Genomic DNA, 26,688 nt, shown 5'->3' with positions numbered 1-26,688 from the left:
CAGTCAGCAACGGTTGATTACTCTCATGAATAATTATAAAAATAATTATAGGTGATAATTATAAAAAAATGCTTCAAACTTTTTAGTTTTAGTCTAGCTCTCTTTGATATTACTATTTCATATAGTTTAGTCAGGTACAGGTGGGTAAGTGGCAATATTTTTTATTTAAAAAAGTTGTTTATTTTATCCAGTGGTTGTCGAACTGTTACGCTAGTACCAATCGTGAGATATTTCCTAATTGTTCGCACGCTTCCGGGTTAATATGGGCGGGTTTGATTCGGCCAACATATTTTTGCGATGATCGAGTGTGTATTTGAGTTATTCGTGTGCGTTTCATTTCATAAGCATGTTTGAGTCTTTAAAATATGGGTAATACCTTTTGACAACTTTTGTAGTCTTAGTTAGGCCTACAAACCATGGTTTAAGTGTTTTGTTGACCATGTGTATTGTAAAACCATTGCGCTTATAAAGATATAATGTCCGGCCTTATAGCTATACGACGAGTTTCGTAACAATTTAGGCAGAATCGTTAGTCCGAGCGCACGTATGCAAGTTTTTAAAGGCGTAATAGTTTTTATCAAAAATGTAGGTTTGGCATACCTTGTGGACTTACAAGTATACCTTTTGAGGGATTGTTGCTTTACAATTTGGAATTGTTTTCGTTAACTTTTATGATAGTATACGCAGCACTATACGATCAAAAGGTAAGTTTCTATAGGTTACTATGCCAAAATCGCTTTATTGTTTCGTAACTTGAGTAACTAAATTTACTAACCAAACTTGACCAGGATGAGGCGATTTTTGTTGAATAACCGTTTTAAAGAAGAAATCACTACATAGGAATCAATTTTGTTTTTATCGGCGCCGATACTACCCTAGTATCGGACCAATACCGATACGTGCACTTCGGGTATCGCTTTAGATCTGCTATTGTCGAGCATCTCTTCTGGAGCCCATAAAAAAATACAGACTGTTTATGCGTCCGTTAATAGCTAAAAGGTTGTGTACAAAGCTATGCAAGTTTCAAGTTCAAGTTTCAAGTTTCAAGTTTCAAGTTTTTTTTTTTCTATGCATAAAACATAACCTAATTTTTAGGAACTTTCTTGCAACGTGTAATACTTTATTCCTGAATATCAATCAAATTGATACAATATCAACTGAACACGCAACAAAATATCAATTGCTTTATGTTTTTTCGTGTTAAAAAGAATATATTCGCTTGGTCCTTTTCAAGAAAATTCCTTGTGAACTATATTAATGGAAAAATAAATACGACATTATGTATATGCAACTAAAATATAAATTGCTTTATGTTTTCGTACGTAAAGAACAATAATATTCGTTTGGACTATTTCGCAAAAATCGAAACTTCCTTCCTAACCTATTAACAAAACATAAAAAATACGACATTTTGTATATGCAAGTAAAATATAAATGTTATTACACTTTCCTACGTAAAAATATAACACTTTATATTGCCTATATACAGGGTTGCCATCGACATGGACCCAAAAATAAGGACAACCGAAAAATTAGATTAGCATTTAAAAACTTTTAACTTTTTTGGACATGCATTGTATTTATACGAGCCGTGTATCACATTCCATACTTTTGGCAGAAACAATTTGCTCCAGCAGTTTATCAAGGTTTGTGGTTTGTTTTTTCGTCTAATCCTGTTTATGTTGCTAGAACGCTATTTTAAAAGTCCGACACATAACGCGGCGAAATGTGGCGATGAAAAAGTGGATCGCGATTGAAGTGTTGGTCACCGCAGCTTATAGCTTTACTAATTTAATCGAAGTGTTGACTGCAATGCACCCATTTCCCCATTGCCAACCACTTCGCAATAAACGCTACCCGTGCCGCTAATCTGCTGTAGCCTACGCAGCAGTAACCTTGTTCGGCTGTTTACTGCACCCATGTCGTCGGTTGCTGTATCCTGGTAGAGCACCAAAACTGTACCACTGCCCTACTTATCTCACCACTTAGAAGTACTTTTTTATTTGTGATGTCATAAAATCTCGGCGCAAAAGCATAATTTTAGAATAATATTCAAACCGGTTACCACAGGAAACGATTGAAGTTCTTTAGTTGTTGAAAATAAGACAAAATAAGGACGCAAGTCGAAAATAAGGACATTTCTTATAAATAAGGACGGTATGGCAACCCTGCCTATGTAGGCTAGTTATATGTGAACAAGGCGACGTGCCTTTTGAAAACGAGAATTGAGGGCTGGGCTCGCTTATTATTTTCTAATTACATTAGAACGTTTGTATTTTTTTCTCTTTTTTTCAAAGTCTTGTTTATTATAAAAAAAAGTATTCTTTTTCACAGCCTTAATATAAAATCAAGTAATTTCGACACTATTTCTGTTATATTTATATCTATAAGCAAAACAGAACTTGTACAGAGAGCCATCTTTAACATGTTGGCCGCACGTCCCGTTGCACCATTCATTGACACTCTCTTGTATAACACGATCAATACAACCCCTGGTAAATACAAAGTTTAATACTATCGCTCGCTTTGTTAGACAGTTAATGCTAACGAAAACTGACTATGGACAACCCTGAGCCAAAAGATGCAATTCTCAACAAAAGGCCAAGCAAAAATATGAAAAAAGAAGTTGTAAGGTATATTTTGTAGTGTTATAATAAATATATCATAAAACTTTTCCACCGCTCACGCCACATTCGTATACTCGAACCATAGTCTTTTTCGTTGTTGTGAAGACTATACTCATACCTTTGTTATTTGTTTCTGGGTTTTAGCATTTAGACCAGAAAAATATTCTGATAAACGCTAAAAATAATAGAAAAAAATGAAATGCATTCCTTTTTTCCCGGCTTGCTTGTAGTTTTCCAGGTATTGCCGCATTCCATAATGCCAACAGGAAACAGCTTGGTTTGTTACAAAAATTGAAAGAAATTAACAATTTTGTTCACAGAGAAACCTGGAGCAAGCAAATTGATTTCATATTTGCTATGGTGGGATACTCGGTGGGTTTAGGAAATGTGTGGCGTTTTCCTTATCTTTGTTATCGCAATGGAGGAGGTGAGTTACTGGATATTACCAAATGTTAAAATTCCATTCATATGGTGCGCTGATGAGAACGATATATATTAAAGTTGTTAATGTACTACTTACATAGGCAGTTAAAACGGCGTGGTTGCACCTTCGTTATATTAATAGACTTTTAATTCTCGTTTTCAAAAGCTTGCCACGTCACCTTGTTTACAGCGCAGCCTAGCGTATACAGATAGACTTTTCTGGTTTGTAATTAATTAACAAATGTTAAATGGATTAATCTCTGAAAAATAAGGGATCCATTGCCTAACTAATCCACTTCACATATAAACAAGAAAAATTGGGGCCATAATTATAATCCAGGCCAGAGACGACAAACATTTTATGTGTTGTTACATTACCTGATAAAGACATCCTGGATAGGTCATACCAGAAAAACTTATTTTCAGTTACTATATGCCTATACTATATGCCTGGTAGCAACAGCATATTTACACGGTAATATACTACTAAACTTCCTGCTGCATCTTATCTGCAAATAATGGCATACTTTGCTAGTAATTAAGTTTATTTAGACGATTTAAATTCAGTTACGTAAATCACAAATAATAGGGACCAATTAAGTTATATATGTTAACATTAGTACCTTACTACAAATAATTGGTTAAACATTTATTATTTTTAAAAGTAAACAAATAATACGATCGTTGTTCGTAAATGACAATCTGCAAATATTAAATACACGACAAATTAATTTACCAATTTGCTTTATATGCTTAAAAAAACGTAGAAAATATTTATTCATGTTTTCACCAAAATATTTCCATCGTATTTTAATGCTTATTAGCAGTAGTTTGGCTATCGTACATTGTCATTATAATGCTTCACAGGTATTATGATTTGACTATAATCAAAGAGACTTTTTTTCCTTTATTAAAATGCAGATGACATCTCTTGATTTTCTAACTCTAGAACAGGAGATTTTAAAACAAAAGTTTTGTAACCTCGCAGCGGTGCGCAGAAGGCTTTACGTACGCGAACGTTTTTCTCGCTTTACTAGCGCTCTTGCTAATAGGTAAAAACATTTTTGCTGTCTTTTTTCGTCGCAAAATGAATGCGATAACAAATTTTGTGACAGTGTTCCTAATGAATAACCTACTGCTATGAATGACGTAAAAATGCAGTTTATCGTAGGCAGTTAGAAGTGGCCATGTTAGTAAAATCCTACAATAATAGTTTGTAACTTGATAATACAGGGCATGATAACATGTTTTAGGTATGTAAAATGAATTATATTAAATAATGAATGCCCACTACTTATATTCAATAAATAAATGAAAACAATACAGCTACTTGATATTATGTTACGAGTCTGTGTCACGGAGATTGTGGTTGTATAAAAAAATTAATTGATAAAAAAACGAAGCAAACTACAGCGACCAAATACAATTTCAACAAAACGTTAAAAAAGATGTAGCAATGCGGTAAACGACGGCAAGTTTGTATTTTTTACTAACTAATATTTTGCTTTAATAAATATTATATTTTAGTCCAGTTCAATAATATATTTTAGTCTAGTTTCCTTAATAAATAAACAATATAGGTGTTATATAGATTCGTTTTAGCAATAAACAAAAATTTAAGAGATAATATTTAATAACTAATGTCGTTTAGGTGCTTTTCTTTTGGCTTACTCGCTGATGTTTCTCTTCTGTGGTATTCCCATGCTTTTCCTGGAGGTGGCGTTGGGGCAATACACGAAGCTTAGTGCTATCAAAGTTTGGGAGAATCTTCCTTCAATGATGGTAAGCTTACATGGACAGAACCAAAATGACGCAATTATAATTACACCGCGAATGGCTTAAACCTGTATGTATAGGCTTCTGTGGACTTTAAAAATTTAACTGAATACTAAATTTGTTAAGCGATGAGGAAAAATATCTCAAACTCTCTCAAAAATGCAATTAAGCTATTGAGATTTTGCGCTTGGTGAATCCTTAACTTCTTTGTAATACGCTATGTAACTTAAGTAAAACGTATCCAACGAAAAACATGATGAACGCACGTTGTACGGTATATGAGTTTGGCGCTTCGCGCAAACTTTTTACGCAGTTTCTGTGCAACTGTGGTTTCAATGGCCCCCACAATTAATTTGCCGAAATAATCTTGATAAAACCAATCACGTTAAAGTGGTTGCTCCCGTTTAAAATACGCGTCATGATAAGGTCTCGCTGCAAATCGAACGCAAAATAAGAACAGTTTTTACTTCGATGTACCCTGCTGACAAAAGAACAAACCTACAGTAAAACAGACGACAAATTTACAAGAAAAATGTGTCAAACTAGACATTGAGGGTTTCATTTAAATAATGCTAAAACAATACTAAAATACAATTTTGTACTTACAGCAAGATGATTAATTTGTCTTTCGAGACCATAATACTCTAAAGCAGTGATTCTTAACCAGGGTTCGATCGAACTCTTGAAGTTCGACGCAGCTGTTTCAGGGGTTCGGCGTCTTTTATGTGCCAAGGTGTCATGTAACGTTATAAATTGAAAGTTTGGCCAATTTAACCTATATAAATGCAAGTTTATAATTTGATTATGCCCAGTTTCAGCTCTTAGGAGGAAGAAACGAATACTGGCGAAAATTTGGGATTCGACGAACGCTTGCAGAATAACACAGGAATAGGGGTTCGACAGGTTACCAAAGGTTAAGAACAACTGCTCTAAAGTCTATCTAAACAACAACAAAATCGATAATTTAAGTGCGAAAGGGGGATGAAGAGAATAATCCCCTATATTTGTACTATTTTTTGTGGCATATGGATTAGTCTTCTGGATAAGTCTTTGGAAAGCTAAACAACAGACCTAGGCAAACTACTGTCCGTAGCCCACATCGCTAAGCATGATAATCCGGTGCGCGGCTCATTTCAATAAAACTGTTTTAGGCAAAAATAAGCCTTTATAGTTTGTTTTTGTTTTAAATAATAATGTTTTATTGAATAACCTAGATCAGAGGTTCCCAACGTGGGCGGTACCGCCCCCTTGTGGGCGTTGGCGACTTACAAGGGGGCGTTTTGGGTCTTTTTGTAATTTGGGGGGCGCTGAACGCACATAAGGGGGCGTTACATGAAAGTACCGATGGCAAAATTTTGTAAAAGGTTCATATAAAAATTGTAACAAACAGCATTGTAGGTAACTTTTAGCCTTATGGCAACTTCCGTACTGCGAACTTGTAGTAGTTTCCCGACCATTGTTACGTAATAATTGGCTTTCTTATGTTTAGTTGTTTGTTGCGTTTCACCGTTTTATACGCGGCAAAATGTTTGTATATTTAAAGCAGGGGTCGCCGCCGGATTCGGCCAGCCGCGCCTCTTTGACAACTAGACATGAATTCATTTCAAATACTTTTTGACTATTTTACCTTTAGTACGGTAGAAAAATTTTCAATGATCTTTCTACGTCCAGTTTGTTTACACATTTTGAAGCTGTTTCTGGACTAGATCAGCGCTTCTTTACCGTTGCGCCGTGGAAGGCTACCAAGTGCGTCACGGAAAAACGGAAAACGTATTAAAAAATATTACACATATATTTTTAACACTTTTTTGGTAATGTAATAACAAAAACTAGCAGGAAATTTAAGAGAAATGCCGGTATACCCTCCCAAATTCGCGCTCGCTTCTCTCGCCAGGTGCGCCCGGACTTAAAAAGATTAACAAACACTGCACTATCTATTAAGGTTAACGCGTTTCCTAAAAGTAGCTTTATTACACTTTTCATTAGTAGTATGGATGAAAAAATGCGGCCAACGGAGACCTTTCTGAGTTTGGTTGGCGACTAGAAAACGTTGCCGACCCCTCCCTGATTTAAATTTTCCTGGTAATGATATAACCTGGTGAAATAATGTATCTATAAATTCCCATAGTTAATGTATGTTAGACAACCTAAAATATGATTGACAGTTTATCGAAACGAAAGTGAAGACAATATGATGTTAGACAACGATTAATATGATACTTTGCTGTAGAGCAAGATGAGGGGAGCGATATGAAATAATATTGAGCTTAAATGGGCACTAGTGTGAAAAAGGTTGGGAAACACTGACCTAAATCGTATGCTCACGTATTGCTACTCTAACCAGCTTGTCAAAAAAAAATATCATCTTGAAGTTGAGTTTGTCTAAATTTATTTTAAAACTTCGGGCGATTAAACATATTATACAGGTTTGGCAAAGTTAGAAAAACGTGCTTGTGAAAGATGATAAAGTTAAGAGGACATTAGGATCACAGGGTATTAAGGGCTTCAAACTAAATGGCTGGCATCAAAACACAAAGCCAAACATTAAATTAATTTTAATTCTATTTTAATTTAACACTTTAATGATAAATTACAGTGCCCAGTGATGTTAGGAGAGAATTGCCTATAAATTTGTAATGATTTTGGATTATACATTTCAATTTTTTTTTCAAAATTTAAACTACCCTACCCTTCGAGAACCTCATAACACATTGTGCCATTCCTTGCTTCAAAAATGCGTCACGGAACGTTACAAGAAAGGTCTTTGAAGTCATAATGAAAACCACAAAATTTCAGTTCAACTGGATTACGAATAAAATAACATGTTTTAGTTCCGCCGACAGTGGCCGAGGCCAGCGCTGAGAAACTCTTGTTTTGGGCAACACCAAACAAACAACGCGAATAAAATAAACGGCAAGTAACGAAAAAGACTATACGCACGCTTCGATACACATGGATGCACACCACTAAGTCCGTCACCATATCGAGTATTTTGCGCGTCACCTGACTCACAAATCTTTTTTTAACTAAACGCATATCATTACACTTAATCTTTTACATCTTATTATCTTTTGAAGTAATATGTCATCGAACCCCAACACGTGATTATTTTCATGGACCAGGCCGTCCAATGTAAATTCGGGATTAATGTGCTGCTTAAACTAAAAAACTAGTTTTCCTTAACTGAATAATTATCTTTTACCTTTACAGGGCATTGGGTTCGGTTGTGCTTGGGTCAATTTCATATTCTGTGTATACAACACGGTGGTCATGGCTTGGACGCTTTATTATTTCGTCTACTCTTTGATGCCGGGTTCTCTGTCTTGGACGTCTTGTGGTGAGCAATAAATAGGTTTCTCTTATGAATGTAACAGCGTAATGGATATATTTGTCACAAAGAGGCATCCACTTGTTTCTTGTTTTCGTAAAAAGTGATCTTGCAGATAACTGGTGGAATACTCCAAACTGCATCACCTGGGCCGAAATAAAAGGTTTAGGAATTTCCAATAACAGTCTTTCCAACACCAGCGCTTTAAACGTGATGTATTCCAACTTGTCGTTTGCCAATGCGACAAAGTCCCTTAGAATATCCTCAGAGACAGAGTTTTGGCGGTAAGGCTTTGTTCTGAATTTCTACATTAGATTGGATATTTGTTGAAGTGGGCCTAAATGTTGTTGCTGAAAAAAAAAAACGAAAACGTGCTAAACTTAAACCGTTTATACGACAAACTCAAAAGGACAACATTCTTTATAAGAATCAGTTACGTTTTTTCTTATACAATAACAAATATTTTTTTTTATTGAAATTCATCCTAAACAAATTTGTCGTATAAGGTCTGGTAAGTGGATAGATCAGGGCTTCCAAAACCCTTTCAGACTGTGTCTACCATGCCCAGACTTATCGAAACGAGCAGAAGATAACATATAATTCTTTGGTCCGAAATTTTAATAGGTTTAAGGTTTGTAACGATTCATTCATTTTACCTAAATAAATCCAAATCATAAGGTCTAACAGGCGTTTTGACTCAAAAGTCTTTGGCTAAGACATTTCTTTTAACCAGCGTCAACTTAGACCAGTGATTCCCAAACTTATTCTACTGGCGTACCATTCAGAGGTTTCGTACTGTCTTCGCGTACCACCTACACCCAGAAAATTTGAAAAACTCAAAAACTACAATAACAATTTTTTGTACTAACTAATATCAGCCCAGATTTGAAAGACAAATTAAAAAATGAACAAAAACACAACAAATATGTTTAATGAGATGGATGTAATTGTTTGTTCTCGACCAGCTGGTCAATACGAGGAATAGCATTGCTGACAGCGCAGCGAAAATCATGCCCAGGTGCAGCAAGACGGTTCCGGCTTTTCGATTTGATGGCCATCAAAGCCGAAAACCCCTGCTCGCACTCCCACGTAGATGGAAATATCAACAAGTGAGGAACAGCGTGATTGGCTAGGTTTGGGTACGATGGCGCCATGCTCAACCAAAAATTTATAGGACAGCCTTCCTTATGCTTAATCTTTGCCGTCATGTCAGTTTGAATGTCGATTAGTTCTTCTTGTTCCCCAGTCCCTACAGGTAGATCGGCCGGGTCAACGAAGAATGGGTTGGTGGAGTAAGCACAAGATGCAACGTCAGGAAAGTAATGCATCAACTCCGTCTTTAGTTGCGAAAGATGACAGGCAATTTCTTTTGAAAGTTCATGATTAGGTTCGTTCTCAACAGAGGTGAGGCATTTGAACATTCCGTAGCTTTTATTCTTCACGTTCTCTGTCCAGAGGGCCAGTTTACGTACAAACGCTTCCAGCTTCGAGATAAACTCAGGTAAACTTCTGTTGGGACCTTGGAATGACAGGTTGAAGTTGTTTAGGACTTCGAAGATGTCGGATAAATAGGCCAATCTTGTAACAAAATCCTTACTCTCTAGATCTGTTTGAAAAGCGTGATTTTTCTCCCTGAAAAATTGCAGTAGCTCATCCCGCAGTTCAAACAGTCTCCTTGTCGCATTACCGCGAGAGAGCCAGCGCACTTCCGTGTAATAGAGAAGACCGGTGTGGTTGGAGCCAAAATCTTCACAAAGTCGCTTGAACAATCGGGTATTTAGGGCGGATGTTTTAACAAAATTTACCAGTTTGATAACTCGGTTCAGGCAGAGTAACATATTCTCAGGAAGCACCTTTGCGCAGAGGGCAAATCTATGTATGAAGCAATGAACAATGGTTGCGTTTGGTGAAACAACTTTCAGATGAGACGCAAAGCCTGATTTACGCCCCAGCATGGAGGGAGCCCCGTCTGTTGTACAGCCAATCAACTTTTTCCAGTCCAGTTCATTCTGTTTGAAAAAATTGTCCAACATTTCAAAAAACATCTTTTCCTTTTGTTGTACTGGAAAGTTCCTTGCTCATCAGCAACTCAGTTTTCACAGAATCGTCTTGCGTGTAGCGAGCGTACACAAGTAACTGAGCATTGTTTGTTATGTCCGTCGATTCGTCCAGCTGAATTGAAAACCCAAACTTTGAGTTTTTCAAACCCACAATAACTTGGTCGGCAATATCAATGGACATCTCCTCTATTCGATTTTTGACAGTGTTGTTAGAAAGGGATACACTTTCTAGCTTTGCAGCCGCCTCCTCTCCAATCACGTGTTTAACCAAGATCTTTGCTGCTGGCATTACGAGAGACTCACCAATGGTATGTGCCTTCATGTTTTTAGCGACCAGGAGAGCGACTTCATAGGATGCTTTAACAACAGCCTTCTTTCTCTGATATATTGTGCCACCCTTGTCCAGGCGCTGCCGCTTTGCGTTCTCCCCAAGTCGCTGAAAGTAACTCTCATCTCGGTCTTTCTCGTTAGAATGGTTTGTGTCAAGGTGACGCTTGAGGAGACTGGGTTTCATAGCCGAATTAGCAAGGGTCTTCATGCAAACTACACATTGCGGCAGAGACTCTCCCCTATGTTCGATAGCTATCAACCCATACTTTATGTAAGTTGGACTATACTTTCGCTTCGACATGTTAGAAAAAGCTTGTAAATATTAAACTAAATACAATTAAGCTGTAACACTACAACAGTTCCTAACAATATAAAAATTAGTTGAACATAAATGGAAGATCGATAAATAGTTAGGCTACAAAACCTACTATCAGCAGAAGGTCTAGGCTACAGCTGACATGCCTACCTACTTCATATGCCTAACATACAATTGGCGTTTCTGCTGACGTGTGAAAGCCAAATAAAAACAATTATGACATAATAATGCATAATACGTAGCTTAACCCGAATCTGCAACAACTAGCGTTGTATTGTACATTACAACTTAGTAACATTCCCGTTAGAATAGCTTACGTATGACTCCATGAAGAAAGTATAGGCTAATACACGCAACAAATACGTTATATTGCCTTAACTCTTTGCAACTTCAGTGAGTAGCTCGCGTACCACCTGGAAGGCTCTCGCGTACCACTAGTGGTACGCGTACCACAGTTTGGGAAACACTGACTTAGACAAATACTCCACTTGAACACTCGTGCTAATTAAACTTAAAAAAGCTTTGTCAAACATTTTGGCTATCCGCACACAAAACCGTTTAGTAAGGGCTTTATTTTTCATTTTAATATTTCAATATATATTTTGATATTGAGTTTTGATACCAATGGCTTAACTTGGTATGATAATAAATTTGTCACGAACTTGGCTTAATATTTGTCGCAAATGACTAAGTTGTATACAATCTTGTGCTTTGCCAGTTAAAATTTATTTTAAGACACAACCTCTTGCAACAATCGTCAGGCCTCGACGACATGGGTACAATTACCAATTGGATTCTGGTTGGGTGTTTTCTTGTATCCTGGATGGTTATTTATTTGTGCATTTTTAAGGGCGTGAGCTGGAGCGGAAAGGTTAGCCTGAGTTATGTCTGCTTAACCTTAACATGAACTAAAGTTTTTGTCAATCTATTTTACTTTAAACATCCAAGCTGGATAAGATGTGCATTATGAAAATTCAGATCAATTCTTATTTTAAGCAAGCCGAAAGAATGTTAATTGTGATGGAATGAAATCAATTCGTAAAATTTTGCTTGAAGGTGGACAATACTTGAAATTGGTTTTAGTAACTAAAATGTTGGCTTTTATCAAGAAATATTAATCAGCACCTCTGTAAATTTAACACATACGCATTCCGTTTGTTTTTGGTGTTTTTTTTACAGAGGAAGACAAAACTATATCAATAGGCCTACGGTATATAATTTACTGTTCTCTTTGATACAGTATTCATATCTAACTTTTGCGGACGTAAACCGAAAAAATGTAGCCGAACGTGTTACTTATTTGTTGCGCTCCTTTAAGTATTTCGTGGAGGGCGTAGGCTATTTTGTGTTTAGCCACTTTTTATAGGTGGACATTACGAACAAGTTAAAAAAAATGTAACTTTTGTCTTTTTTGAAAAAAAACGTAATTTAGTCCTATATTAAAAAAAGTTCAAAATTCCCCCTTTGTTGACCATACAACTCAAACAGCAGGAGAAGCCAATTACTAAAATCTTATTTCTAATATTTAAGCTTAGGAAAGATTGGTCGCTGAAAACATACTGCCGAAGTTAAATATTACATACGATGGAAGTTATATAGGTAACCCTATTTTCAGGTGGTATACGTTACTGTCACTCTTCCTTATATTTTCCTGCTTGCTTTATTTATGAGAGGGGTAACATTAGAAGGTGCTGGCGAAGGTATCAAGTACCTTCTCAAGCCCAACTTTACAAAGCTGTACGAACCCCAAGTAAGAGTTCCTTAAGGACAAGTGTTAAACAAAACAAGTATTAAAAGTTATAATATTCTAAATCTGTCGTTATGTATTTACAACAGTGGTTCTCAACTATTTAAAAAAAAGAACACGTGTCGGTTCCCTGACAACTTTTTAGATGATATTTAGTAGATGTGACATTCATCTAACTTTTTTGATTTGTTCGCAACTATCTTTTAACTTGCTCGGTTACACTTACACACGGGGCAACTGACTCCAGTAAATACGAAAATATGTTCTCAATAAAAAACAAGGATTTTATATCATTTGAGATGGTAGGGTATTGTGTTGGTAAAATTCAATTTTGTATTAACGTACACTCTTTTGTAACAATCAACGGCGTATTTTTATTAAGTATGTAAATATCTTAATTACAGAGGTCCTACACATTAGTAAAAATATCCTATAACTATAACACATTGGAAAATTTGGCAGTTAAAGAAAAGGCTGAGACAAATCTATCTCACTCTTGTTGTAACGATACTTTTTTGAAGGTGTGGATTGACTCCGGAGGACAGATATTTTTCTCCTTAGGAATTTGTTTTACCGTCCTGATCACATTCGGTAGCTTTAACACATTTAATAATAACTGTTACAAGTAAGCAGTATTAAGATACTTTTTCAGAGTGATTATTATTTTTAAATTCATCATTTAACTAATCCTACTAAAAAAATATGTTTACTTAAACTACACTATTTGTAACACATAAAAATTTTATTTTGTTCATTAATTTCAAATCTACTCTGTTTTTAACGTTTAGTTAATGTTTTCCTGGATTATTCACAAAATTAGCACTCGAGATAAGCCAACTGCCCAAAATCTAACCTGAAGTTACAAAACAAATTTTGGTTTTATTAACGCTAAACCTTCATAAAATGTGTAGATTTGTCAGCTGTAATATTAAGCTTGGTCAGAAACTTTAAAACACCCAATTTTTTTTCTGGTGACCTGTGTTGTTTCTGCTCTAGACAATGCTTAGCGTTGGCCTGCACATGTAGTCTGACGTCAGTTTTGGCCTCCCTTGTGATTTTTGGTCTACTTGGACATATGGCTTTTGTTCAGGAGAAAAACATCTCTGACGTTGCTACTTCAGGTAAAACATGTCGTAACTGAGTTTGCATGCCTTATGGAAGCTACCTACTTACTTATCCACATGCGCATTAGGTTGTATCTTTGTTTACAACAGAGAATATATATTAAACCAAACATTACCTTGTATAAGTTATGTAAACTAAACACCAATAAAACTACAACCGCAGGACCTGGTCTTGTATTCATGGTCTACCCCGTCGGCCTGTCTCTCCTACCGTTCCCGCATGTATGGTCGGCCATATTCTTTGCCACTCTATTTTTGGTCGGAATCGACACACAGGTGAGTAAGCAACAATAACCAATCTAACGCAAAATAACAAGGAACATTTAAGGTTTTATCTTTTTTTGCATTTCTTTGGTTAAAATAGGCAAATAATACAGCCCTCTGGCTAGTAGTACAGAAAAAATAGTAATTTTAGAAGTAGGTGATTTGTTTTTGTTTGCAGTTTGCTAGCGTCGAGGCTACTGTGACGACCCTTTCCGACACCTTCCCTCGATTGAAAAGATGTATACCCAAAAAGGAAGTATTCACTGGAATCGTTTCTCTGGTTCTTCTTATTTGTGGATTACCTCTTCTGACGAATGTAAAAAAATATATTAAAATAATAATAATCGATAACAAGTATTTTAGGATTTTAACGAAATATCAAATTTTTGACCTTAGTGGTTCCCAACTTTTTGTTCTCGACATCTCAGACAAAAACTTACACAACCCTCCCAATTTTGGTGTATGATGCACAAACCAGAGTCAATTAGGATCTTATGTAAACTGGAGAAGGTTTACTTATTCATCTCGCTAAAATTTCTAGATTTAAGCCAATAGTATGCACAACCATAATCCTGTTTGCTGGTCACAATTATTTAAGTTTAGCTCATTGTAGTATTTTTATTTTTAAATTGCTTACAGATTTCTAAGTAAAATGTTTATGGTACAATGGTTGTATTGGACCGCTTAATGCAGTGGTCGGCAAACTGTGGGCCGCGGCCCAAATGTGGGCCGCAGAGCCATTTTTGGTGGGCCGCGAGTTACTTTTGAATAGCTTAGTTTTATCATGTAGTTGTGGGCCGCGTGATAGTTGAACATTCATTGCAACTTTATTTTAAAGTTGGTGGCATAGAATTTTTAAATTGGATTTTTAGCTTTAAAAGGCCCACGTACCAAATGTCCTGGAAGCCTGTCGAACTATATTGTTTGCTAACTTAAACTGAAGGTAATGGAAAAATTTTGCGCGCTTCGCGCGTATGTTCTTCGTTTTATAGTATGTTTTACATTATGATATTGCAGTGTTTGGGCATCAAGGCGCCGTGTCATATTTCACCTTAAAATAAATATCCTGAATCCGCCACTTTTCGTATTAGTTTACGCCAGTGTTTCTTAACCTTTTTTACTCGGGGGCGCACCTAGAGACGTATAAAGACATGGCGGCGCACCTTGCGAGCGAAGCGAGAGCGAAATTTTTTAGGTGTACCGGTATTTCTCTTAAATGGCTTGCAATTTTTTTTTATATAGATGGGTTTTATAGTTGCATATTTTTAAAGGGACTTCAGCCTTTAAGACTAAAAACTATATTTTGTCTATTTAAGACTTATGCCGATTAATTTTGGACTTGTTATGACATGTTTAGGTCTTATCTAGACTATTTTAAATATTATTCTGTCGTGGTCATTGATGCGAATTTGGCGTTATTATGTCGCTGGTCTTAATAGGCCTACTATGGTAGCCTATTATAGATTAATTATCTGATTTAGATATTGTTGCTTTGTAGGTCTTATTGCGTTTTCTACTTGAAAGGCTTGTGGAATCAATGAGCTAATAGGAAAGTAAAAAATATATGTTTTATACAATAGGACCTACGTTATTTTTTCATTTTGCTCGCGGCGCACCTGGCAGCCTTCCATGGCGCACCAGTGCGCGGCGGCGCACCGGTTGAGAAACGCTGGTTTACGCAGTGGGCCTTCAATAGCTCTTAAAAGAGTACTTTGGGCCGCGATAAAAAGAGTTTGCCGACCACTGGCTTAATGGGTCGTAACACGTAATGCCTTCCATTAGCATCTTAGCTTTCTATGCACTTTAGGACACTGTTTTTTAAAACATTTCTTTCGAAGGGTGGCGTGTACCTCTTTGAGCTGCTGAACATGTACGCAGCAAGTGGCATCTCGCTTTTATTCATCGTCTTTTTTGAGGCGGTGGCCATCGGTTGGATGTACGACTCGAATCGACTTTACGATAACGTCAAGTCCATGATAGGATATTACCCGAACCCTTTCTTCAAGTACTGCTACAAGTATTTCACGCCTGGATTTGCCGGGGTAAGAATGGCGGGAGGGTTGGTTGAACAACATATATAGACTATTAGACGAAACACCCGGCGTTGCCCAGGTTAAAAAGAATATTTAACGTGTATTCGTAAGATCTTCGTAAATGACATAAATAATGCAAACATATTTTTTTAAATGTCATGACAAATTTGCTTATGCCTAAAGGTTTGAACTAAGTGTCACTAAATAGAAATTTCAAATCATGTGATGTGAAGTCGGTTAACTATAGCGCACAACACTTGGCTAAACTTGCAATACATCATTTAAGTAACGAAAATCCGTGACGTTTGTCAATTGAGAATAACTCCCAAACGTAAAACTTTAAGTTGCAGCACCAATTGCTTAGACTTGATTGATAGCGTCATGTTTAAGCAAATACGTAATCCCGGTGCTAAACTGCGTCAAACGTGAGAAAAATCCTCATTAAAAAAACAAATGCTTACTGTTAACTACTGCAATAAACGCAATATTTCGCGAACTCTGCTAAGTATTGCGTGGGTAAACACATTGTAAGAAGTCATTATAGGCTTTGGCCTCTATCACTATCGCTAACAAACGGCTTAAAAATAAAAATTCAATTCTTCGTAAATTTGCAAACTCTACCTAAATTTTACGCGTAAACAGGCATCAATAAGTTTCTAAACATAATAGTCTTAGTTGGAAACATTAAAATTTTACTTTATGAAGGAAATGTACTTAGTTTTATTTTTTTATTTCCCGACAGGTAAATTAAACTTGGACTATATTTTACTTACGGCGACAACAGACGCGATGTTTTGCGAAATCTGCCTAAATTTTTATTTTTTTATTTCCCGGCAGGTAAATTAAACTTGAACTATCTTTTATTACTTACTGCGACAACAAACGCGATATTTTGCGAACTCTGCCTAAATTTGGCTTGTTAAACTTTAGTCTTTACTTGGAACGTTGCACACGTTTGTTAGCATAGTTCATAACAGTGTTTCTCAACCGGTGGTCCACAAAAACTTCTAAATATACCTATATTCAATTAACTAACGCTGGGGCTTGGGATACATGCTTAAACACAATCTTGGTTAAGCGGGATTCCCACTGGTTAACGATACGACTACGATCGGGGAATCCCCATGCTTCCTCCGATTTTGAAAAACACGACTGATCCGACAGCGATGTTGGTTACGTACGGTCGATGCCCACTGCTACGATTGTGAAACGACCTTATTCTAATATATCGTACGCCTACAAGCCCTACATGTAAATAAATTTTCAGTTTGACAAAGACTTGTAACCAAGTAAAAAATGATTTATTTCAATACTTATAACGGTGCTATAGTATGTTAAGCTGTATCTATAAAAATGTTTTAAAACAACACCATACCTAATTTTAATATACTATGATCGTAGGATCAGCATAAAAGGGTATTATGCAAAAAAACAAGGTCTAACTAAAATAAAAGAGCTGTTATATCTTATTCAAGCAGGGTTTCTCAGTGCACGTGGCTTACTTCACGCTTTGGATATAATCATATACCTCAGAAAATAAGACTCAGTTTCATTTTTCATTTTGATTTTTTTACACAAAAGAAAAAGAGGAGCAACAGAAAGCAATCATCAAGGAAAATACAAAATGGTATCAAAAATCAGAAGATATATCAGCATAAAGTACTTGCGTCATGTGTTGCATGTATAGAGTTACATGCTGTGGGGACTTGGCTCTCAACTCTGATGCTATAAAAGCACCAAAATTGTCAAACCTATCATTCTGCCTGGGCTCACTTAAACTTGCCAACCTTGAGTGTGACGTTTCTAAAACATTGAGCATTTTTCTCTGCAAAAAAATACTAGCATGGTAATATTGCAATAGACCAAACACCTAACATTTTCTTTACATACTAAACTGCAAAAAAGACTACATGGTAATTAGTAACAATGTATTTACCTGGAATTCTCTTTGATCACTTTCTTTTACTGTCTTCCTCTTCTTGCTGCCGTTTGCATCATAAACTGTCTCACTGCATGTTGGAGTGTCACTGTTGTTTAACTGTCCCTCCAATTCTCCATTTGAAAAGGCACTACAATCTGTATTGTACTTGCAGTATATAAAAGCAAATTCATTGAAATATAAAGGAAGAAAACTATTTACATTACAACCAGAGCTGTGGAGTTGATTTAAAACCTTGTGCCTGAAACCTTCAATTATAACTCTGATAAATAGTCATACATTTACTATTTGTGCTTTAAATATTTGTGTAACTTAGAACTCCTTTTTTCATTTTAATGCTACTCCTTTGTCCGAAAATTACTACCGATTCTCACTCCTCAGACTCGAGAAATAAAATGTTTATACATCATCTGAATATATACATATTACATACTATTGTCATAAAGTGATAGAGGTTCAATAAAGTAGTGTTTTTACCAAAATTTTCAGAAACTGTAACCATTTCCTCAGTTTCTGTGACTTCTTGGGAGAAAAAGTTGTCCTTTGTGCTAGAAAAATGATGCAGAAATATTTGTTGTTTGTCAAATGAAAACAATGAAAAAAAATCTGTCTAAAGCTCTGCATATTTATATGGTTTAATGTTGCTACCTATCTTTTATGGCTGAATTTGGTGCTGGAATAGAACTTACAATTTGAAATTTTTTAAGGAACAAAATCTGTATGAATATCAATGCATGAATTTCCAACAAATCTGTATAGTATTTGAAACATGCTATTAACACTGATTTTAAAGGCATTCTAATAACTCTTCCTTGAAGTTTTTCTGGGAGTACAAACAAGTCACACCTTCTGTGTTTTATATAACTTTCCAAGAAAGAGAGCTGTGAAAAGTATGGCCAGGCTTCCGGAGCCTGCACACCAGATCCACTTAAAGCACCAGATACCTTTTTATGCTTTCGTGCATAGGTGCTTCTCAAATTTCCCCATCGCATCTGGCAGAACTGTACTGCGTATTGTGAAACAAATAGTGGTAAGCATTGCTTTAACTTAAGAATATCAGTAAACTGATTTGAGCAGTAGATAGTGTATAACAGTAATATAATATTAAATGAAAAGTTTTGAAAACAAAAGTACCAGATGAATTCATTTTGGCAGCGACTTCTTTCCAGGTACTTTCATTTTTGTTTTTATTTTTTTTGTCAGGGTGAAATTGATTGTATATAATAGGTAGGCTTGACACAATGTCAATCAGCTTCCGATTCCAAGTCTCTTCCTCCATTATACAGTACTTAATTAATTATTATGCTGTGAAAACCAAAAACAATTTTACAATATGTCAAATATGTTTTATAGTAAATATTCTCCACAAAGAAATAAAACATCTGCTGTTCACTTTTATAACATTGCTGTTTTCAATTATTACACTGTCTGAAACTGCAATAATGTTAAAGACTGAAAAAAGTACACTGTCTCGGTGGTTATTCATTTATAACATTGCCTTTATAAGTGTAAGGTCTAATTATGGTCTCCTATGGTCCACTGCCATGGCACAGCACCAACTGTGTTAAAGTGCTGACACAGTTCATCCCTAATAAATCTTGCTTCTCTAGCATAGAAGTTCGATCCGATATTTGTGACCCTGCTAAGGTTGACTGAGGTGGGAATCGAACTTCTCCAGGATCCGGGAATGCACTCTCCAGACTCATCTGGGATGTCACCAAAATTACTGGATGGTGACTGCAAATAATTATGAAGTGCAATACTTGCTTGGACTGCCATTTCTGCAAGCTCAGGTTTACAATTTATTAAATTGTAAAAAATCTGCCATCTTACAGCTAAAATACCAAACGCATTTTCCACTACTCTGCGGGCCCTACTTAGTCTATAATTGAATATATTTTTTTCCTTTGTTAGAAATCTTCCAGGATATGGCTTCATCAGATACTTTTTTAACGGAAAGGCATCATCACCAACTAGCATGTATGGAACTGTTATACTGGATTGCTTTAATTTGGATGGAGCTGGAATACCCAGGAGATTGCTCTCAAGTCTTCGTCCTATTTCAGAATTGAAAAGAATACCTCCATCGCTATGACGACCAGAGTCCCCAATGTCAACCAAAATAAATCTGTAGTGTGCATCACACACAGCCAACAAGACAATTGAAAAATAACCCTTATAATTAAAATACTCTGATCCACTATGTGGTGGACTTTTTATTCGAATATGCTTTCCATCAATTGCACCAATACAATTTGGAAAGTTCCAAAGAGTTTCAAATTCAGAAGCAATTTTGATCCATTCTTCCTGGTTTGGTGGTTTTAAAACTTGTCTGCCAAGGACATTCCAAATTGCTAAAAGGGTTTCTCTAAGGATTTTCCCAATAGTTGAATGACCTACTCTAAAAGAGTATGACAACTGCTTTTGGGAAGATCCCGTTGCCAGATACCTGATGAATTTATATTATTTAGTTTTTAATTGTTTTATGTTATACTTAATATATTGATGTCATACCTGATAGTCAATACAAGCCTCTGTTTGGGAGTTATTGGTTTTCGAAAGTTTGTTGTAATTTTTGCTATATGAGGCGATAGCAATTCCAAAATATAATTAAATTGATCAGGGTTCATTCGCATATATTGCCTAAATTTTTCTGGATTTTTTTTTGCAAGTAGTTTGTCCACAAGAAGAAATTCTGATTGACTATCTCTTTCCATGAAAATCTCATCGGCCCAGAATTCTCTGCTTACAAAAAAACTGTTTTTTTGTGAAAAACGATAAACTTTATTTACTCAACATACCTGGCTTCGTTTGTTTTCAAGAGACTATACAAACAAGCTGCTTCTAGTTGAACCAACACAACTTTTTCACGCAATAATTGCATTTGCCATTGATAGGATAAAGACATTTTTTATGTAAAATGATGCAAACTAAAGGTGTGTTTACTTTTTTATAAATGTATGACTATTAATCAGTTGTTGACAATACAAGTTGTAAATACTTTTACCCTGTTTGTTTGTCCTGTGCTATTATTATGCTTGGTTAAAACTAAATACAAGTCAGACCATGATTTGACTAGCCTACTTCACTCCCGACGTCCTTACGTAGGCCCGACAAAGTAGAAACAGTTTCTACTTTGTCGTAGCGTCGTTAGCTCGTCTTAACGCGTCGTAAGCATCGCTAAAAACAGCCGCTCTGCGTATGCTCTGACGCAGTGGGCATAGGCCGTCGTTAACGTTCGTCGTTGTCGGATCAGAAGGCCCTAACGACGAGCTTACGACGCCAGTGGGAATCGGGCTTTACATTGTACCATGTTGTAAATCACATTGAGTGTGACGTAAAATTTCAAGTGTGATGTAACACAAATATATTGTAAAATGACTGGGCGAACATGTTGCCGCACACACACGCACACATCTCACAAACTTTCTCTTTTATTATGTAGATATTTGTTATATTATATAGTTGTAAAGCCTAACCATGGACGGAAAACTAAAAGTTGACATTGCATTTTACTAAGTTGTTAGCTTTTGTAATATTGGCTGTAAATAAACCCCTACTTACTACTAAAGTCATATATTCTCTTTTGTTTTTAGTATATTTTCATCTTTTACTGTATAAAGTATCGACCCTTGGTGTTGGACACATATGTATACCCGCCCTGGGCAAACGCCGTTGGAATGTTGCTTTCACTTAGTTCTATGCTTTGTGTGCCAACATTTTTTATTCTGCAGATGTGCAAAAATCCTGGTTCGGTCATTCAGGTAGGCTGTTGTAGCGTGTAACGTATTAATCTACTCACAGTAAATCTACGCAAACGTGGTAATAAAGTTTGGAAAAGAGTATTTATGAAGATTAGGCCTAATAACATGCTCTATAACAGTGGTTCTTAAACCTTTTTTTCCCAGCGCCCGTTTCCAAAGACTTCCATAGTATGGCGCCGACCATAATATGGGATGAACTAGCAGATTCTGCTTTGTAGTGTTGTGCAATTCGAAAATTTGAACTTAAATTCTGACAAGTGGTGAATTTACTTAAAGAAGTGCTTTCACGTTTATTTTTACCTTAAGAATAAAAGCAGTGTATTTTTCTCAGTTCTTAACTACATGTCTGTGGGCCAAACCCCAAATGTTATATAATAATCTTAAGACTTGACGCATTAGCCACAGGAAAAGATTGACACTATATTGACTGCACAATTAAATGGGTGCACCGCAATCACATAAAAGTTTTTCATAAATCAATTGATTACCTTGTTTTAGAATTTGGATAGGTGGTACTCGTGATGTAATGGCCTGGTAGCAAAGACGTTATGGATTTGCACAAATAGCTAACATTGCGATAATTATAATCAAATCAAATGCAAAAGTCGTTATAATATTATCATTCATTGGTCTTCTAAAAAAGTTTTGCAAATACAAGTAATTTTCGACTCCTGATTGGGGTTGTCGGTAGTCAAATTCGCAACGTTGTATTAATAATTTGTTAGCCTATTCTCTTAAATCGGGTTATAAAATTGTCCCCGTTTAACAGGCCTGGCAGATCTGTCCGGTTTTAAATGTATTATAAACCTGTTCATTGTTATTTTTGTTTCTCCAACCAGTTACATTTGGAGACTGAGACAATAAAGTTATATAATTGTACACCGCTGTTCCAGATTTACCAGCTAGCTCTATGCAGTCACTAAAAGGCAGTGCGTTTCAACCCATTGGATAGTACACTTGTGCGGATGAAAAGAATTAAAATGCGGATGACAAACATCCAGTGGTGGGATTCAAATTTTCTGTCAGCCGGTTATATCACAAAAGTCATATATTTCAGCCGGTTCTGTTACAAAAAGTCATATTATCTGGGAAATAATTAAAGTAGTTACAAGAACAGGATGCAACCCGCCAAACCCAGGTTCAAGCGAATGTTGCGAACTGCGAACCGGCTGAATTACATCACTGCTAACAGCCAATCTAAACTAAAAAGCAGCAGTCGTTTCATGCAGGGTTGCCAGATGGAAAAAATAAAAAAAGCCAAACTCACCTAAAAAAAAAGCCAAAAAAAGCCAAATCTACTACAAACTCTAACAAGCCTATGTTTTTCCTTAAATTAATAAAAATACAATAAATGAACCAAGAGCTAGCCAACCTACAAAATCTCGCCCTATCTCATCCTACAATTTCAAAGGCAAAATAAACATATTTATTTAGCATCTAGAAAAAAAATATTTTACAACCACACTAATACAGGTCTATATTTTAGAAATATCAAAAAAAAAATTAAAAATTAAAAAAAATATTAATATTGAATATTAATATTCGCCGAATATTAAAAAGTAAAAACATTTGCCAACCGTTTAACCAAAATTGCGGTAGACGACCTTGAACACACCTTTCCAACAATACCACACATGATGCCACTGATATGGGGGATAAGGGTTTAAATCGACGATAACCGATATTTATATTCATAATTAACCATGCGATATAATCGCCATTTTTGCTCCCAGTAGCATCCCCTCAAAATGAAGAGACATTTTCACTTGCCAACCGTTTAACCAACAAATTGGGGTAGACCTTGATCACACCTTTCCAACGATACTACACATGATGCCACTGATATGGGGGATAAGGGTTTAAATCGACGATAACCGATATTCATTTAGCAAGTCGATACTAAATTTACAAGTGCAAAATTCAAATGTACAATACCTATACAATTAAAAGAACGGGTTTTATCGTTTTTTTAATTCCCAAAATGCCTTGTAAAACCAAAACTACAGAAAGGGTTATGTTTTTTAAGTGCTTGATGAAACACATCACACCAATCTTTATTCGTAAAACTTCGGCCAAATACGGATGATTTTAATGGAATCCACTCGGATTCGGTGAGTTCAAATGTTTGCTGTTCTGCTATTTTTATATTAGGTGTCCAAAACTCGCAGCTGTTATTTTAAACGACGGCGGTATCGTATTCGACAAATGACGACCCGTGGTCAGATGTGTTACTAAACGACGAATTGCTCTCACACAACATGGGCTCTGCACAACACTCATCCTCACTAATTTCAACACCGCTACTACTACTAACACAACTTTTCTCGCCCGACACATAGTCACCAGCACAGTCAACACCTGTCACACTCTCCTCACCTTGATTTTCATTAAATGCATGAGAATTTTGCGCAAAAAAATGCTTAAGCGATCGAACTTCGCTGTTAAGGTCTTTCTTTGACATTTTATTCGTCTTTAGTTGTTTTTCCAAAGTAACCGGTTATCGTCGATTTAAACCCTTATCCCCCATATCTTTGGCATCATGTGTAGTATCGTTGGAAAGGTGTGATCAAGGTCTACCCCAATTTGTTGGTTAAACGGTTGGCAAATGTTTTTATATTTTAATATTCGGCGAATATTAATATTCAATATTTTTTTTTTTTTTTTTTTTTTTTTTTTTATTTATTTATTTTTTTTTTTTTGATATTCCTAAAATATAGACCTGTATTAGTGTGGTTGTAAAATTTTTCTAGAGGCTGAATAAATATGTTTATTTTGCCTTTGAAATTGTAGGATGAGATAGGGCGAAATTTTGTAGGTTGGCTAGCTCTAAGTAATAAATGATCATGCTTGTACATTGAATTTCTCTTTTTGTGGCAATTTTTCTCAATTTTTTGTCGCTTTTTGTAAAATTTTATTGGTATTTTGTCTCGTTTAGTACATTTTTCGGGGCAATTTTTCTCTTTTTGTGATAGTTTGATCTCTTCTTAACATAAAACTCATGAAATTTTGGAATGAAACAAAAAAAGCTTAAAAAAGACAAATTTCATTTGGATTGTTTTTTTAAAATAAAAAATCCCAAGAGGTTCAAAAAAAGCCTAAATTTTCAAATTTGGCTTTAAAAAATCCAAACTGGCAACCTTGGTCTCATGACTTGTACTTATGACGCAACAATTACATTTTCAGACAAACAGTCACAAAAGGAAAATTACTACAATTATAAAAAATTACACAATGTATGACTGTTACGTGCGACCTTAACCATTGTACATTTAAAAAAAAAAACACGTGAGCTACTTCGATCTCAAAAATCAATGTAAGGAATGAGATGTAAAAATCCATTGACAGTAACCAGTAATGCCAACCGGTTCGCTGATCATATAAAATTCCGCGAGACTATTTTATAGAACCGGCTGAATCCCACCACTGCAAACATTGTGCGGGTGATTATGATGCATTTGTGTAATACAGTAATTAAATTAGCTGGTGCCAGTGTTCCCTCTAAGGTGCGCAACTGCGCAATTGCGCAGCCACACCAGACAAATTGCGCAGTAAAATTTGCTTTTGCGCACATCATTCTCAAATTAAAACTAAAATATCTTCAGTTTTAGTCACAACTGTTTAAGAATTTATCATTGGTCATTTTTTGTTGATGTTTGTAGCTAAAAGCAAGTAAACAAATCAAATCCGCATTGACGATTGTGACGTAATAAATTACTTTGTCTAATCGATTTTTATCATCCAAGGTGTGTGGTTTTTTTATCTCACGTAGAATTAAATGTCAGGAATATCAAGCTTCAAGAAAAAAAAATCGAGTTTAGAAGAGTGCCGAACACAGCACGTGACGTCATCCTTAAAATTTTCACTCCTCGCCCCAATACAAAAAACATTGATCTGCCGCAGGCCTCTGCTAACGCAGCCTTAAAACATTCTTGCGCACTACAAAAAAAATTTGCCCAGTAAAATTTTCTTCGAGGGAACACTGGCTGGTGCCCCCACTTATGCGTTACAGGTACAGTAATATAGTCTGTCAGTGGTTCATTGCAGCTCAAGCTGTCTATTTTTTATCGATTAAGGCGCATGGTTTCAATACACAAACCCTTCCATTGTTATTTCACAAATAGGAAAAACTAAAGGTTGCAAACTTACTGTGCTTGTTTCGAGCGAATGAAAATTTTCTGAAATAAAAAAGTGCGAACGGTTCTTTTTAGGTTTGAAAAGTACTGATATAGGGTATTAGGCCTACACAGACTACGAATATACATTGATCCTAATCTAAGAGAACTACTACAACAAGTTTGCAGTGAGAAATATTGTTACACCTTCTGAATATAGCGCCCCTGAGTATTTTTGCCCTTCTAAAACAACGCCCTCAAGGGAGCGCCAAAGGTTAAGAACCATTTCTCTGTAGCATGATTCCTGACAAATTAATTTAGGGCCTACTGTATAAAATTTTTGTAAGTTAGTTTCTGATAATAACCAGCGACTAAATTTCCAATAATTTGTTTTAAAAAAAGGTTACAAGGCGCACATATTACTATGAATATAATATAGACATATGTGTTAAATATTAGAGCTTACTCCTTCGAACCTATCTGGCCTGTAATCTAACGTAGAATTTCTTTTTCAGAAATTTCTTGCTTCTTTAAAACCTTCGCCAATCCCTGGTAATACTGAACAACACATACATCCAGAGAGCATTTCTCTGGCAGTTGACGAAGTATGACCATCAATCTTTTAAAAAGTTTATTTTTCGAAAAAGAATTCTATAAACGGAGAAACATAAAACTGCATTAATTTTGATATTAATTTCTAGCCTTTGCTAAAACACTCTTTATTTTATCCGGGTAAAGGAACAAAATTCTTATTATCGCCATGTTGATGGTTTTAGTGTTATTAGTACCTAATTAATGATAATAAACATGCCAGATTTGGACACTGTATTCCCGAATCTGGCATG

General features: G+C 35.8%; 3 protein-coding genes and 1 long non-coding RNA gene across 7 annotated transcripts; 2 read left to right on the top strand and 2 right to left on the bottom strand.

The window, feature by feature from the left end:
• The first annotated feature begins 635 nt into the window (after nt 1-635).
• Nucleotides 636-26,660, top strand: LOC146145184 (sodium- and chloride-dependent GABA transporter 1-like). 4 transcript variants are annotated; one of them, XM_083390294.1, is made up of 15 exons: nt 636-704; nt 2,534-2,633; nt 2,948-3,054; nt 4,702-4,832; nt 8,037-8,163; nt 8,270-8,438; nt 11,596-11,731; nt 12,476-12,610; nt 13,129-13,232; nt 13,604-13,728; nt 13,895-14,007; nt 14,174-14,311; nt 15,834-16,037; nt 21,564-21,731; nt 26,359-26,660. In XM_083390294.1, the coding sequence occupies exons 2-15, from the start codon at nt 2,560-2,562 to the stop codon at nt 26,452-26,454; spliced, it is 1,827 nt and encodes a 608-aa protein (XP_083246420.1). In that variant the 5' UTR covers nt 636-704; nt 2,534-2,559; the 3' UTR covers nt 26,455-26,660. The 4 variants fall into 4 exon arrangements, with proteins under 4 accessions (XP_083246420.1, XP_083246421.1, XP_083246419.1 ...); XM_083390295.1 differs by lacking the exon at nt 636-704 and adding an exon at nt 1,544-1,646; XM_083390293.1 differs by lacking the exon at nt 636-704 and having other exon boundaries at nt 2,328-2,633.
• LOC146145187 (protein FAM200A-like) lies at nt 8,980-9,575 on the bottom strand. Its single transcript, XM_083390297.1, has one exon. It carries the CDS (start codon nt 9,573-9,575, stop codon nt 9,084-9,086), a length of 492 nt encoding a protein of 163 aa, XP_083246423.1. The 3' UTR covers nt 8,980-9,083.
• On the bottom strand, nt 10,189-10,845 carry LOC146145186 (zinc finger BED domain-containing protein 5-like). Its single transcript, XM_083390059.1, has one exon. The coding sequence runs from the start codon at nt 10,843-10,845 to the stop codon at nt 10,189-10,191; it is 657 nt and encodes a 218-aa protein (XP_083246185.1).
• LOC146145185 (uncharacterized) lies at nt 16,044-21,543 on the top strand. Its single transcript, XR_014498733.1, has 3 exons — nt 16,044-18,997; nt 19,578-19,760; nt 19,882-21,543. It is a non-coding gene; the product is annotated as an uncharacterized LOC146145185 (long non-coding RNA).
• Nucleotides 26,661-26,688: the final 28 nt, after the last annotated feature.

The sequence above is a fragment of the Ascidiella aspersa genome, chromosome 5 (genome assembly GCF_963924565.1).
Source record: "Ascidiella aspersa chromosome 5, kaAscAspe10.2, whole genome shotgun sequence".
Taxonomy (NCBI): domain Eukaryota; kingdom Metazoa; phylum Chordata; class Ascidiacea; order Phlebobranchia; family Ascidiidae; genus Ascidiella; species Ascidiella aspersa.
The sequence above is the reverse complement of the archived record's forward strand: the minus strand, read 5'-3'. Positions and strand labels throughout refer to the sequence as shown.

What these genes read in the sequence shown, in the direction of transcription:
- LOC146145184 (XM_083390294.1), top strand. Translation starts at nt 2,560, where the DNA reads ATGGACAACCCTGAGCCAAAAGATGCAATTCTCAACAAAAGGCCAAGC. An exon ending in TCTGTCTTGGACGTCTTGTG is followed by an intron (nt 8,164 to 8,269) that starts GTGAGCAATAAA and finishes GTGATCTTGCAG; the next exon opens with ATAACTGGTGGAATACTCCA. An exon ending in CTCTGACGTTGCTACTTCAG is followed by an intron (nt 13,729 to 13,894) that starts GTAAAACATGTC and finishes CTACAACCGCAG; the next exon opens with GACCTGGTCTTGTATTCATG.
- LOC146145187 (XM_083390297.1), bottom strand. Translation starts at nt 9,575, where the DNA reads ATGTTCAAATGCCTCACCTCTGTTGAGAACGAACCTAATCATGAACTT.
- LOC146145186 (XM_083390059.1), bottom strand. Translation starts at nt 10,845, where the DNA reads ATGTCGAAGCGAAAGTATAGTCCAACTTACATAAAGTATGGGTTGATA.